Genomic DNA, 15,441 nt, shown 5'->3' on the forward strand with positions numbered 1-15,441 from the left:
GGTAGTTTTAAATGTGGTAAATGTAATTTAATATTTGATACTGTAAGGAAAAGAAAGTTTCATTTAAAATCGGCGCATGGTAACATGAAATTACATAAATGCGGTTACTGCGATCAGAGATTTAAAGAGAACTGGTATAAAAATGAACATCTGTCTGTTGCACATGGTGTAAAACAGCCTCCTGTAAAATGTCTCGCTTGCGACAAATCGTTTGACACAAGACAAGGATGGTTATTGCATACGAAAAGAGTGCATTTGATGCAAAAGCAACACAAATGTAATCATTGCCATATGGATTTCTTCTCTAAAAGGGAACTCGAAGATCACAATGTCAAACATACTGGAACTAGAGAACACAAATGTGAAATTTGTATGAAGTTTTATGGAAGAATGAAGACGCTTAAAGATCATATGAGGAGGGTGCATGCAGACAAACAGTTTAAGTGTATGAAGTGTGATCAGAGTTTTGCGCAAAAGGCGCGTTTAAGAACACATTGGATGATCAAACATAAAGATGAGGATTTTGAGAAATATTTCCACATTCAGTGAATGTACTGCCATCGAATGAGGTTGATTCACACATCTTAGAGACCAGTAGCTAACATACTAAAACGTAGCACGTCACTAACGACATGCCGTCTCTTTTTCCCATATCGTGTAAAAAAGAGAGAACGTGTGGCCGCAATGACGTGTTTTATGTTTCATGGTAGCCCCAAGTGTCGCGTACAGTGGCGAAACAATAAAATGAATGACATCTGCTAAATAAATATGAACGAATATTTTTTTGTCTTTCAATTACGCTTTTACCGGCTTATCTGAATTTTATGGTTGAAGTTCATATTTAATTTATTTATTTATTTACAAAACCAAACCATAATATACGAATGCCTACCACGTAACATAACAAACGCGTAACACGTTACTAATGTCCAAATGCTGTCTCATTTTTTCATTTCTGTGTAATAAAGAATGTGTGGACGTCTCCACTGGAGTCCGCACTACAAGAAGTAAGTCAAGAACACTAGAAAGTATTAAAAATGTTTACTTGACGTTGGCAAAAACATCGCTTGGACGGATGATGTATAAGTTTTGAGAATTAAAAAGTGAAGTAACGTCAGATATAAAAAAGATATTTAACAAAAGACTTGGCTGTATGGGCTAGAAACCTTTGCCTCCTCAATGAAACGAGGGAATTAACAAAAAAAAATTATGATTATTACATCAAATTTGTAACATTTTTAATAATATTTTATTATACAAACGTACATAAATGGAAAGGTTATTAAACAGTCTACCCGATGTCAGGATGTGCTGTTTTGTATTACCATTAAAAATTGGATGCATCATCATCGCAGTATGGTATCTTTTGGTTAGTTGGTAACTCGTGTAATTTTAATTGCACGATCTCCCGTATGGTAATCAAGCTGGACTTCTACACTGGAGGTCCCGGGTTCGATTCCCGGTGAGAATTTATCGAAATAATATGTCCAGTAGAATTTGCGTAATCGAGCAATATGCATCTTTCTCACATCTGAGCGCGCCGATATCTTCCTTAGCCGTAGAGAGTTGGAGCCCAGGGTCCATACTCTCCTACCGTTCTTCTCCACTTCGCACGGACGGCGGCATCTCTAGTTGCCAACTGCTGATCACTATCCTACTAATATTATAAATACGAAAAAGATTGTATGTATATTTGTTACTCTTTCACGCAAACTCTACTGGACGGATTGTTATAAAATTTGGTACACGGGTAGAATATAACTTGGACTATAAACACATAGGGTACTTTTTATTCGGAAATTCTCACGGGAGCGGAGCCCCGGGGCGCTATTTGTATTATAAATTCGAAAGTATGTTTGTTACCTCTTCACGCGTTATCTACTCAACCAATCTTCTTGATGCAGTGACACATGCAGTTTGTACGGAGAAGGACCTTTCATACCGGTAAAATAATTTTCCGCGGGGAAAATTACGCGGGCAAGGCTAGTTTACAATATTTGTGGAATCTCATTTCTATTTCAGGTCGGAACAGTGGTGGGTCAACACGTATTGATAAGAAATGATTTTTTGTCGTTCGATTGGGCGTTGGTCACTTCGAAATATACGTGTTTTGAGAATATAGACAAATCCGACTGCCCCCAAAATCTACTTATGAAGACCGCAGCCAAAATTATCATTCTAGTAATAGATTTTTCACTGCGAGCCGCGAGTGCTTTATTACTTGTCGGAATTTTGATTGTAAGTCCATATTTAATAGTCATGTGTCACTACTTGGTTTGCCAACTCAAAAAAGGCATTTCCCAGCTCGGCATCCGGGGCTTTGGTATATTACGCGGGACACAATCAATACCTACATACAAAATGGTAAACAAAAAAATAAACTATTTATATATTTTTTATTCATGTAATAGAAAAAAATCAATACAAATGTACCTATGTGTACAGCTCGGAACGAACGAACACCGAACGCTCCTCAAGCGAAATACGTAATGCGTACAAATTAATATTATTAATAGATAAAATATTTACGATCACTGATTTCCGGGACAAAAGGCGTCCCGCAGCGGTCATGGCGCGATGGCTCTAAAATTGACCCCGAAGCGGGACGTCCCGGAAAATCCGGGACGATTGGCAAACATCATTACATACCTTGTATAAAACAAAGTCACTTCTCGCATGTAAACATAAATCACGTAGCTCGTCATTGCGTCCACACGTTCTCTGTTTTCACACGATGCGTACACGATATAGGAGAATGCGACACGTGGTAGGACTTCAGTTAGTGCAGATTTGGAAAAAAAAACATGTAGGTACCTATATGCTTTAGATAAAATTGATACAACTATTTACGATAATTGTGATAATTCATAGACTGTAACAATACAGCTGTATCGTTATACGAAGATTGAAAGTTGGTTGGAAAAAAGCTTTTTAGCTTTTTAAGAAGCTGTCACCATAAACGCAATATTTAAGGTAACTGTCGAACAAACACCTTCTTGTCTCAATCGTGACGTCACGTGGAGCGTTTGGACGAGTCCAAAAATGCACGCCAATAAATAAGCAAGAATATAAAAGTGCCTCCACCATATTCCAGCGAGATCTTTGTTAGTGGAGAGAAATTCAGATTTAATTATATTATTTAGTGTTAGACGGGAAAATCGCAAGAATACAATACATTAGATGTCCCATCTCTACGGGGCACTGATGCCGTGTTGTGATTGGCCGACGGCACGCGGCATTTCGCGAAATATGGAATTGTCGTTCATTCAAAACCCGACGTGTTTTTCTATTGCTCTTGTTAATTAGATTTATTATTTTATTCTGTATATTAACATACCTACAAAATTTAATGTAGATATATTTGTAATTTTGAGATAAAATCTCAGTTTTCATTTATAGCTCCCTAATATATAATATCACTAAAAATGAGCATATCTTTACAGAACATGGTAAAAAGTGCTACAATATTTTTATATGTGTACGTTATCACAAGAACCATAGATTTTGTAATCCTGTTGACAATGATGTGTCTCTCGGTGGCTGGGAGTTGCACTAACACAGGTTTAAGCAAGTTTAACTGTATGGTTACGTCTCTTATTGTTATTGTCGGTAAGTAAATTGTACAATTGATGAACTGCTCTCTCTCAAGCGTGTTCCCGTTTACATTCAGAGCTGTGAAGTCCCAAAGCCCAAGGTTCGCGTAAACAATCAATCATTAAATTTTGATGATGGCGCCTGTCTGATCGCCGGTCAACCCTCCTTGGAGATGCTATTGTTGCCGTTAAGGCATGTGTCCGTTAGTCGCCTCGTACCACATCCACGGGTTAAGTTTAGTTTTATTTTTTCAATGACCAATCCCTAAAATTACCGTAATGGGGGTGAAATTTTATATGAATAACATTACAACATTGGAAAAATCTAGTTAAATAATAAATTACAGTGTCATCTATCAACCTTTTCCCCCTTTTTTCAGTGTGCGTTTACGTCGTTATAGTGATAAAGAGCTACAGATCAATCTGGCTGCCGCCGCACAGCGCGCGCGTGCCTCACTTAATCAGCGCGCACTCCGCCTCGCTCGCGGAAACTAAGAAATAAACTTATCTATGGATTGTTTTTTTTTTGTTATTTTCACTTGTTTGACACTAGCGAACCGCATTGTCACTTTGGCATCGCAGCACGGGGCATGTTAAGCAGCCCGTCCCGGCTTCGCTTGGTTAAAACCATGGGTAAAACCATAATGAAATTTTCTCAGAAATCACCCTTTATAGATCAATCAGATTGAATTACTAATTTATATATCTATAGTTGAAGAAATTTTTAATGGGATTATTTGTTATGTATTTCTTTCAAAGGTCAAATTTCAAACTCTTCTGTCGCGTCTGTCTGTTCGCGATAAACTTAAAAACTACTTCACGGGTTTTCACCAATAGATAAAGTGATTCCTGAGAAAGGTTTAGGGTTGTAATTTATTATGATTTTACACGAGCGACGGCCGCGAATACATTTATAAACCTTTCTCAAAAACCCGCATCATAATCCGTTGCGAAATTTTAATGATTTCTTACACTACATAGAGACAAAGAGCGGGAAGCGACTATATTATACTACTAAATGTAACCTATAGCAATCTTGGATAATGTTTATTTTATTTTATTCATGAGGCACACAAACAGAATACAGACAAAAAAGAACATAATTAAAATTCAAAATATAAGAACTAATCTGAATCTGAACCACTAGAGCATGCCCAGTTGTACAGAGTATGAAGTGCTCTGTCAAAATTTTATGAAATGTACCTTTTTAATGGTAATAAAATTTTTAAAATCGCTTTGGTAGTTTCGGAGATTACTCGCCTCAAACATACAAAGTCACAACCGCTTACGTTTAACATAGATGTAGGGATATTGCAGGGTAGACCCAGATATGCAGTTGTAAGATAGATATGTTAGCTTAGCAGTCAAAGTGTTAAGTATTGATGAAACGAGAGGGCATAACTAGGCTTAAAACAAACGCGAGATACCTACATGCGACATCAAGGAACGGATGAATCAATCAAGGAAGGAACCAGCGATACTTTTGATCCAAAGTACATGTTAGCTATCTTTGTTATCTGTAGGCTAATCTTTAAAATCTGTAGGCTTTAGCCTCTCACTAGCGCTGAAATATACCTTTGTACATAGCAATACAAAGGGTTAATTTACAGATGAAAGAGAAAGCAAGCTTGCATCTTCTTCTTGAATGTGTTGTGTTCATAATAACACTTGTTCTTTCATCAAAAAGTTCTGGATAAACATAGGAAAAACAGATAGATTTTTGACTCGTGGGCCCACCAATAAAGTCTCACCAGTCTCACTAATGGTGAGAAAAAAAAACGAACGAGTAATTTTTAACATTTATTTCCTTAATTTTAAAAAAATATAATAATTAAATTCGATGTGATATTTACAATAAGTCCTACAAATTCGGATGATTAGTAGGTATAGTACCAGATTTTGCCAAAATGTAAAGCGAAATATCTGTCAAAACATTCAACTAAAACACGTACACATTGTTTCTGAAACGTGTTCCACGCGCTGTGGACAAATCTTAGTTTCTTTAGCACACAAAATGGCGAATGTTTGTATTTTGTGAGCGTGGCAAAGAAAGCAAAAAACATTGTTGACGTATGCAATAATGTGTAGTGAACACAACAATATTTTTGTGTAGACGATTTTATTGAATGTTGATATGTTGTTTGAGTTGGACAAAACACGCGCTGTGGACCCTGCTTTAGACTGGGTTCAAGAAATATTTTTATAATATAATCTGGATATTTACATTTGCGAAATTTTCCATTCACAATGAGACAAAAAACAAAAAATAACCTTTTTAAATTCTTTTGCGAGGTCGCAAAAATAATAAGTATTTCTATATTTTTATGAGTATACTAGCGGCTCGCCCCGGCTTCGCTCTTGTAAAATCATAATCAATTATACACCTAAGCCTTTATCAGAAATCACACTATCTACGTAAAAATACCGCATCAAAATCCGTTGCGTAATTTTAAAGATCTAAGCATACATATAGGGACAGACAGCGGGAAGCGACTATGTTTTATACTATTTATTAACTGTAACTATGTGATGATAATCCTACTTTGGAATGGAAGATAATTGGATGTGATGGGATTACATTGTTAAGGAGTGTGTAACAGCAAATATAGTGCATTGGGATATATTCCGAAACTTAAAAAAAATCTACTAATCCGAGCGATACTTCCTTGTTGCCAACATTATACTAGCCGCCGCCATCTTGTGTGGCATTATGGGCGTGAGGCGTGAGGCATTAATGTCAAGAATGTCAGTAGGTAGCATCAAGTTTTCAAGTGTTTTTCGCGCCATTTTTGTTTATTTTTATAATTTCCCCAAGTTGACAGTTCGTAATTTCCCATCTAGGTACACGAAAAAATATTACATTTTAAATGCTTTATTTGAAGAACCTAATAATACGTTCAAGATTCTAATACAATTAGTATAATAGGCACATCATTTTTATTGAGTACACAGAGGAAAAACGATAATGACAGTAAATATAAAATAACTTGGAATAATTAACCGAATAATAGCCCTCTAATGATCTCTTAGAAATTTCCGTCGGAATTACCTAATGCACATTAAATCTTTTTCTATCTAAGTACCTATATAACTTTTAAGTTACGTTTACGTAAATGTTCACCAAGTGCAAAGTTTCTTATGCATCTTAAGCTCCTCAGGGAAATGAGTGCTATATTTGCAGTGACCCTTCGTGCAGTACTTCGTGACGGTTTTGTGATGGGCCATGAGGTCCTTTATGTTTTGTCCTGCGTAATCACAGGACGTACATTTAAATGGCAACCCTTTGTTGTGTATGTTTAAATGGAGCTTGTAACCTGTGAAAAGATGTTCGAATTATATCTACACTACATGTTGCCCGGGGCTTCGCTTCCGTAGGAATATTGAGATAAAATATAGCCCATAGCAATCTTGGATGATGCACCTTTCTAATAGTGAAATAGTTTTTGAAATTGGTTCGATAGTTTCGGAGATTACTCGCCTCAAACATAAAAACTAATAATAATAAATATATTAGGACAAATCACACAGATTGAGCTGGCCCCAAGGTAAGTACGAGACTTGTGTTATGGGATACTAATTCAACGATACTATATTTTATAACAAGTACATATATAGATAAACATCCAAGACCCGGGCCAATCAGAAAAAGGACATTTTCCATCATGAACCGACCGGGGATCGAACCCGGGACCTCTCGGTTCAGTGGCAAAAACTTTACCAATGCGCCACCGAGGTCGTCTCTTACCATTTTATAATAATGGTATAGATTAGTTAAGATTAGAATATCAGATATACTTACTCCTTATATTTTCTGTCTCATAGTTGCACATGGGACACTTTTTGAATCCGTCCATGTCCTTGGCATTGCACAAATTGCATTTGTGTTTATGTTCTTCCTTCGTTAACTTATTTCTGTGTCCCTGACTCTGTGTGTGTCTGTTGGTTACAATATACGTTACATGAGGCTATAGTCGGTAGATCCAAAAAACTTTTTGATGCAATGTATGTATATGTGAACAAAATATAAAAACTAAGTTATTAACTTGTACAGTCAACAGCACATCATGTTACCCATTAACCTCTATGGCGCGGTAATAATGGCGAGTTTGCAATTAATTTGGGTAGGTAGATGTGCTGTTGACTGTACACGTCTGGGGGACTCGAAGAGTGAATAGGTACCTGTTGTAGCTTTTCTTCGATTTAGCCATAAAATTACAAGCAGCACAGTAATATTCCTTTCTCTTTCTCTTTATTAAAGCCTTGGCTATTGGTATCTCATGTGTTACTCGAGTGTTGATAGATTTTCCTTCTTCAACATCCTGCTTGACAGTTTTAGTCCTGAAAGCGATTTTTGTATTTAATACAAATAAGTTTGGATAAAAATACAGTTTTACTCGACTGATCAATTCGTGTAGATATAATAAATCAAAAGTCTTCTGTCATCTGTTTGTGATAAACTCAAAAAGTACTCTACTACTTACTGCTCAGTTTTTCATTGTTTTTATCAGAGCGAAGCCGGGACGGACCACTAGTGTATATATAAACGTTAGAAATAAGTAGTAACATGTTTTTGGATAATGTGTTTATTTTTTACCAAATGTTCGAGGCATCTCAACTATATAAGTCTTACTTCTTATTGTGATGTTTGCAAAGAGTTTTCACGTCATGGGCATCGGTAGTGGACAGTGTCACTTCCAGCATCTCAAGTGGATCCCTGACGGGTCCTTCTGCCATGGTTTAATTGCGAACTGGAAAAAAATTGGACATTTCATTGTAATACTGTTTTCTACTACTTATTGGCATAAACATGTCTAAAAATATCAACTTTATCCTTGCATATTATCAAATTAATGAAGCGGTGGTGTCTTGTCTGTCTGTGTTAATACAATAAACTCGAAACTAACTAAGTTTTATCCGAGTTTTTTTTTAAATATTTGGAATGGGCTTGGAATTTTGCCGGAATCTTTAGAAATTATACCTACACGGTTTTGATGTAAACGAAGCGATCTAAGGACATAAAGAGCCCCGAATTAACTAATCAAGCAAAGCATTCAGGAAATTCAGCATCGATGTTCTTTCTTTCTTGCTTTTCTTTTTATTCTTTGTTTTTATTTTCAGAAGACAGACAGCAGGCAGACGGGCCCACTGACAGACCACCAGGTGTAACGTGACATGACATATTTGACGATAACAATGACATATGGATTAAATATGTCATGTTAATTTTACCAGCAACAAAGACCAAGAAAGCTAACATAGAATTTATTTATTTATTTATTTATTTATTTATTTTTTTATTAACACACAAAACAGATTACAATCATGAGCAAGATATAATAATAACATATAAAAGTGTAGATCTAAATAGTAATCCAAACATATGCATGCCTAACAAGGCTTAAACTTAAAGGTTAGATAATAATTACGCTAGAAAGCTAAAAAGCAAGTTTAGAACAAAACAAACAGTAGATAACAATTTTGAATAATTTTGAATATAGAGAGAACGATTAAACAATGAAAAGTACATGAAAAAAGAAAAGTCAATTATTCCTTAAATGTTCCATTATCTGCCGCCGGAACTTAAACAGTGAAAACAAATAAATGTCTATTTCCCTATTAGAGGCTAAGATTTCATTGTACTGGCGACACATTCTGACCAAGGGATTATAGTAAGACGTATTATTGGAATAAATTTGAAGATTAAAGGCATTATAGTTGCGATTTCGAGATCTAAAATGAGTATTGAAGTTAAGAGCTAAAAGAAGGTTGGACGAGTCAATATGGTTGTGTATAATTTTATAAAGTATTATGAGATTAGTTATATCTCGACGTGTATGAAGAGAGGTTACTTGAAAGTATTCTAATCGTTCCTGATACGATGTGAGTGCACGGCCCATACCACGTCTATAGCTTACAATCTTTAGACAACGCTCCTGTATCCTTTCTATTCTGTTGCTATGCACATCATAAAATGGAGACCAAACTGCAGAATTATATTCAAGTATGCTACGTATAAGCGAGTAATAAAGATGTAGAAAACTGCGGGTCTCTCTGAAGTCTTTGGTGATTCTGCAGATGAAACCGAGCAGTTGAGAGCAGCGCCGAATAATATAATCATAGTGATCCCGGAAAGATAACTGACTGTCAAAGAAGACCCCAAGGTCCTTAGCAAGATTCTTACGAGCGAGTATTATACCTTCCAATGTGTAATCATATGTGATTACGATAGACTTTCTAGTGAAAGTTATAACAAAACATTTGTCGACATTGAGTTGCATATAGTTTTTATTACACCAGTTAGATAGTACATACAGATCACTCTGCAGCGCCATCGTATCTGAGGACTCTTTGATCGCAGCAAAAATTTTTAGGTCATCTGCGTAAAGAAGACAGGGACAAGAAAGGTTCTCAACAAGATCATTTATGAAAATCACAAAGAGCAGAGGTCCCAAGTGACTTCCCTGCGGTACCCCAGACGTAACAGTGACAGGTGTCGATAGATAGCCTTTGACAGCCACCAGTTGACTCCTAAGTCTCAAATAAGACTGAAGCCAACGAAGCAGAGAGCCATGAATGCCGTATGCTGCTAGTTTTATACAGAGAGCTCTATGGTTAACTTTGTCGAACGCTTTAGAAAAATCTGTGTACACAGAGTCGACTTGCACGTTTCTAGCAAAAGCACTACAAAGAAAGTTTTTATACTCAAGTAAGTTAGACGTGGTAGATCTATGAGAAACAAAGCCATGTTGTTGTGGGTGAAGATAGGGTTTGAAATGGTTATACAATGTGTCGTACACAATACTCTCGAATATTTTTGCGAAACAAGATAATAGGCTAATAGGTCTAGAATTTTGACACTGATTTTTATCACCTGATTTGTAGATAGGAACAACATGAGCAATTTTCCAAAGAGTGGGGAAAGTTCCTGACTGTAATGATTTGCAAAATAAGATATGCAATGGTTCACATAATTCTTTTGAACAAGTTTTAATAAAGATGGCAGGAATACCGTCAGGTCCGGGTCCTTTATTAGCGTCCAAGGCATTTAATTTGTTTAAGACCATTTCTTCTGTGATCGTTACAGAATTCAAAGTATTATAATTTCTATATAATTTCTATATTATAATTTCTATAGAATAACGGACGAGTGTTGATTTATTCAATTTCCCAGCCCAACGCCCATGTAGGACATAACAGTAATGTTCTTATATCTCTGTGGGGTAATGTGGCTTAATGAGCCGAGCGCACAATGACAGATAGGTAATAGACTACATAATACGAACATCTCTTGTTTGAGCGAAGTGGAAGATAAGAGTGAAGATTATAGTTTTCTCTGTCTACATGACGAAGTCTATAGTTTTCTCTGTTTTTTTTTTTTAATTTAAAGAATATAAGTAGCACGAGAAGGAACTTTTAATTATTTATTTATTTATTTATTTATTTATAAGACTTTATTGTTCCAAGTAAAAACATACTTATAAACAAATGGCGAACTTAATGCTATAAGCATTCTCTCCCAGCTAACCATTAGGAGAAACAGAGAAAAGTTGTGCGGCGCAAAAATATCAAACACAAATAAGTACTACCACATACTAAAATACAATAATAACTACATATATAAAATATAAATATAAATAGCAAAGCATATATACATAAGACTACATATATATCAATATATGAATACATACAAACCAAAATAATAAAAATTATCCATATAAAATTTTGATGTTGTCGATAAGCTTCTCGCAATAAACATTTAAGTAGTTGGTTTTTAAATAGTTATTAGGGTTTTGAGTAGTATCTGGCAAGCATTAGCCTACAGAAAGGAAAATAAAAAAAAAAAGATGAATGCTATCAATTATTTTTTTAATCCGTTGCCATAGTGACGTTTACAACAACAGGATATTACTATTTATAATATTAGTCGATTAGTTTCGTAAAAAATGTCGAATTTGAGTGGCTATGATAGCGAAGCCGTCGGCTTCCCGTCAATCACCAGGTCGAAACGACCTGAAACGAGTAGTTCCACGCAAACCTCAGAATATTCCGAGTCCGGGACAGGTTGTCAAACCAACCTAGTCAAAGACATTGGCTGCAACATAGTTCCTGGAGATGTCAAAGTCGAAGCGCCAAATTATTCCCCGCAACGACTGAACGAATTCCTTCGTCGCGTTGTGCCAACTATGCTAGAACAACTAGACGAGAATGATAGAGAAGTTCTTTGCAATTCTTCTGACTCAGATGACGAAGAAACTATCACAGCTAAACTTTTTCAGGAGCTAGAAATAAAAGTTGATTCCAATTTGGCATCGGGAGACCAAAAAACTCCTACAGTCCTTAGTTTATCTTGGAGCAGTGCTGGCAACTCATTGGCCGTGTCTTTAGGCCACACACAACACGAAAGTTGGTGTAATCACGATGGCGTCATCAAGATTTTTACCATAAAAAGAACTGCTGGCGACAAATTAGTTCATAGTCTAGATATTAACGAAAAAAATTGCGTATCAGTGGTCAAATACCATCATTCTTTAGCAGCTTTGCTTGCTTACGGCACTGTAACTGGTGAAGTAGTTATAATTAATATGAGGGATGGGTCGGACTTTCATGATGGCATGCAATTGACTTCGCCGGCGGGTTGTCATGGCACCAAAAGAGTCAGCGCGTTGCAATGGGCCGACGCATCTCTAGCCAATACATATTTATCAATTCACATATCGAACACTGGCAAAAGACGTGGAGCTTCTGACCAAATACTTTTTTCTTCTGGCAGCGACGGCACAATAAACGTGTGGCAAGTCAATTCGAATTTCAAAGTATTCGAAAACGTTATGTGTTACGCTATAAACGGATCCAAGAAAATGGTCGCGCCTGACATAAGCTGTTTTGACTTTATAAGGGTGTTTCCTTTGCGTCCGAGCGACGAAAAAGTTTCCGATGACGTGTTTGTTGTTGGCGCGAAAAGTGGCAAGTTGTATTTGTGCAAGATAAAATCTAAGCAGATTTTAGAAGGGAATCTAGTGGATCCTGTGACTGAGGTTTTCGATGGCCACGCTATGTGTGTTCTGGATGTCTCATTTAGCCTGCAAAGACCTGGACTGTTCGCGTCTTTGTCGATAGACTCTGAACTAAGGCTATATGATATCAATCAATACGGACCATTGAAAGTGAGTTTTTTTAATTGATAACTTTCAGGTACCCTATGTGTTATTCCAGGTTATATTCTACCCGTGTACCAAATTTCATAACAATCCGTCCAATAGATTTTGCGTGAAAAAGAAACATAAGTACAAAGACACATCACAAACTTTCGCATTTTTAATATTAGTAGGAAGTAGTGTATATAAATGGCCACCACCGCTTCGCTTTTTTCCTCAGGTGATGTGTCTAGACGTGGCCGTATCCTGCATGAGTTGGTTGTCCTCCTCGCCGTGTGTCGTCGTCGGCACTGACGGCGACAAACATCAGCTAAGGGTCTACGACGTAGGCTGCGGTCGGGAGGTGGCGGTCGAGGGGCTGGCGGTGAGCGGGGGGGTCACCGCGGTCGCTGTCACCCTCGGCGGGTGAGTAGTGGACTGTGTGTGGTGGATGATGTACGTCAAGCAGTCAAGACTAATACTTTGACATAATTTTCAATGTCTATTATGTACAAGACCTACGTTTTGTTAATTGACGTCTTTGGAGAATAAGCCACGGTGAAGTTTGTTGCGCCGCTTCTTCACCTGCGCTTTGGAAGTCGGCGGTAGACTTACTACCGCCGACCAAATTAAATCCAAAGCGCAGGTGAACAAGTTTAAGTAATTATTTTGACGTCAATCAGTGATGTATCATCCTAAACAGAATAAAGAAATTTGAACTTTTTTACTATTGAGAAATGCTACTCGCTGCGCACTCTGAACAATCAGCAAAATACGACTCACCCTTGACCATTCTAAAGACTAGAAGTAGTTGTTGCAACTCACGCTTGACTAATGTGACAAAATGCGAATCATCCTTGACCATTTTAGAGGCTAGAAGTTGTTATAATGCGACCCGAAGATATTCATTTGGCCGCTAGCTCGTTTCATCAGTATTGTTTACCTATTCATAAAAACATTGAAGTATTATACTTCAACCATAATTTTCACTTTCGCAAAATTCGACATTGACAGAACGAGACGAACGACACATGACGTGAAGCTGTCTGTGGTAGTGAAATAATTACGTCCGCCTGTGAACGGAAAGGTCCTAGGTTGGAATCCTACTCGCGCCACAGGAGTTTGTACACCAATCTGACTCATGTATAGTAGTTTCCCTGCACATGCTTCCGGTAACGGAAAACATCGTGAGGAAACCTGCACTCCAGTTGATTATGAACTTGTGTGTGAAATGGAGAAGGCAATGGCAAACCACTCCATTACTAATGCCAAGAGAGTCGTTGAGTGTATTCCATTCCATTTCAAGCAATGAAGACGATGACGATTCTGAAGAATAAGATGCTTCAAGTTTTTATAGTTCATTGTGTCGCCAGGTCGTGTCGCGTCGCCGCCAGCGACACTAACCTAAAGCTGAGGCTGTGGGAGCTCCCGACGCGCCGCGGTAGACTTATGGCCGAAGAACAGTTTTAAGATTATTATTTTTTTTTTCTCTTTCTAAAGTATCGCATAGTGATGTCCCGATGAGAAGTTCTCTGTTCTCAGTTACTCCATAAAATTTCCAAGAGACATTTTCATTGCAATTCTTTCCTTTTTTTTTAATTTGAAAGTTCTCGTGAATTTCCGTAAATGTTTCCGTGTATTCTCAAAAATTTGAGAACTCCACGTGGCTATATAATATAGTCTTACTTGTGACAGTTATTTAAATGAGGGCGTCGTGTTAGTTAGCTGGTAACACTGCTAGTTAGGGTTACAAGACGGTAATACTATCGATAGTAGTACTGCTTATCGATATTATTACATTGGCTTCATCTGTCGATAGTCTACCGATAGATCGATAGATAAATGAGTTATCGATCGGCGAGTGCTAACTAAATGTACCATACGATTGTGGACACTGATGATCATGTACATATTACGTTTCTATGAAGTTATAGATAAATTGAGAGATAACCACACAATGTTCTTAATATCTGTGGAGGTAACTCTAAAAAAAACTTCTATATGCGCCGCGTCTGTCGCATTAACTCAAAAACTCTACAATAAATTTAATTTAAACGAGGTTCCTGTTAGTATTTTCCATATTTTTCATTGTACTCGCATTTTTCCTGTCATAGATTAACTCCTTATATGTCACTCAAAAACTACCGGACGTGTTTCTGTACGTTCACCAATAGATTCCTGAGGAAGGTTTAAGTTTATCAGTTTTACCCGAGCGTAGCCGGGACGAGCCGCTAGTATCAAATGATTCTGAAACGGTTCTCCGACAATTGCTTCGTCTACGAAAGTACGAACGTTTCGCCGACAGAATAGAGGAGACATTTTGTCGGCGAATCGTTCGCAGATGAAGGGTTCTGTCGTTCAAACGCCCGATGTTGAAACATTCGTAGACGAAGCAATTGTCGGAGAACCGTTTCAGACTCGTATACAGGTGGATGTGTGATTTGTGTGAAGTATTTTATCTGAGAGAGAAAATGTTCTTTGTAGTGTCTGATTAGACGTTGTTTATTGTTATTTACGTTAGATATAGTAGCAAAGATGGCTGTATAATTTAATTTTTTAATAATTTTATATAGGTACTTGGATATTTTTTAATAAAATTATATTGGAAACACCATATTTTATTTCATTGGATTATAAAACCTCTACATTTTTTTTTTGTAGAGGTTTTATAATCCATTTTTCTAGTAATCGTATACTTATACTAAAATGCGAAA

At 36.9% G+C, this 15,441-nt stretch overlaps 3 protein-coding genes across 3 annotated transcripts; 2 read left to right on the forward strand and 1 right to left on the reverse strand.

The window, feature by feature from the left end:
* Positions 1 to 555: 555 nt before the first annotated feature.
* Positions 556 to 4,113, forward strand: LOC135310047 (uncharacterized). The gene is made up of 4 exons (XM_064436987.1): positions 556 to 1,369; positions 2,023 to 2,238; positions 3,444 to 3,609; positions 3,974 to 4,113. Exons 1-4 carry the CDS (start codon positions 1,271 to 1,273, stop codon positions 4,093 to 4,095), a joined length of 603 nt encoding a protein of 200 aa, XP_064293057.1. The 5' UTR covers positions 556 to 1,270; the 3' UTR covers positions 4,096 to 4,113.
* A 1,267-nt stretch (positions 4,114 to 5,380) lies between these two features.
* LOC128682630 (zinc finger protein 64-like) lies at positions 5,381 to 8,767 on the reverse strand. The gene is made up of 5 exons (XM_053767498.2): positions 8,576 to 8,767; positions 8,224 to 8,341; positions 7,773 to 7,931; positions 7,393 to 7,529; positions 5,381 to 6,907 (listed from the first exon to the last, which is right to left on the reverse strand). Exons 2-5 carry the CDS (start codon positions 8,325 to 8,327, stop codon positions 6,711 to 6,713), a joined length of 597 nt encoding a protein of 198 aa, XP_053623473.1. The 5' UTR covers positions 8,328 to 8,341; positions 8,576 to 8,767; the 3' UTR covers positions 5,381 to 6,710.
* A 2,642-nt stretch (positions 8,768 to 11,409) lies between these two features.
* On the forward strand, positions 11,410 to 15,312 carry LOC128682598 (uncharacterized). Its single transcript, XM_053767411.2, has 3 exons — positions 11,410 to 12,757; positions 12,969 to 13,153; positions 14,101 to 15,312. Exons 1-3 carry the CDS (start codon positions 11,537 to 11,539, stop codon positions 14,195 to 14,197), a joined length of 1,503 nt encoding a protein of 500 aa, XP_053623386.1. The 5' UTR covers positions 11,410 to 11,536; the 3' UTR covers positions 14,198 to 15,312.
* Positions 15,313 to 15,441: the final 129 nt, after the last annotated feature.

The sequence above is a fragment of the Plodia interpunctella genome, chromosome 30 (assembly GCF_027563975.2).
Source record: "Plodia interpunctella isolate USDA-ARS_2022_Savannah chromosome 30, ilPloInte3.2, whole genome shotgun sequence".
NCBI lineage: Eukaryota > Metazoa > Arthropoda > Insecta > Lepidoptera > Pyralidae > Plodia > Plodia interpunctella.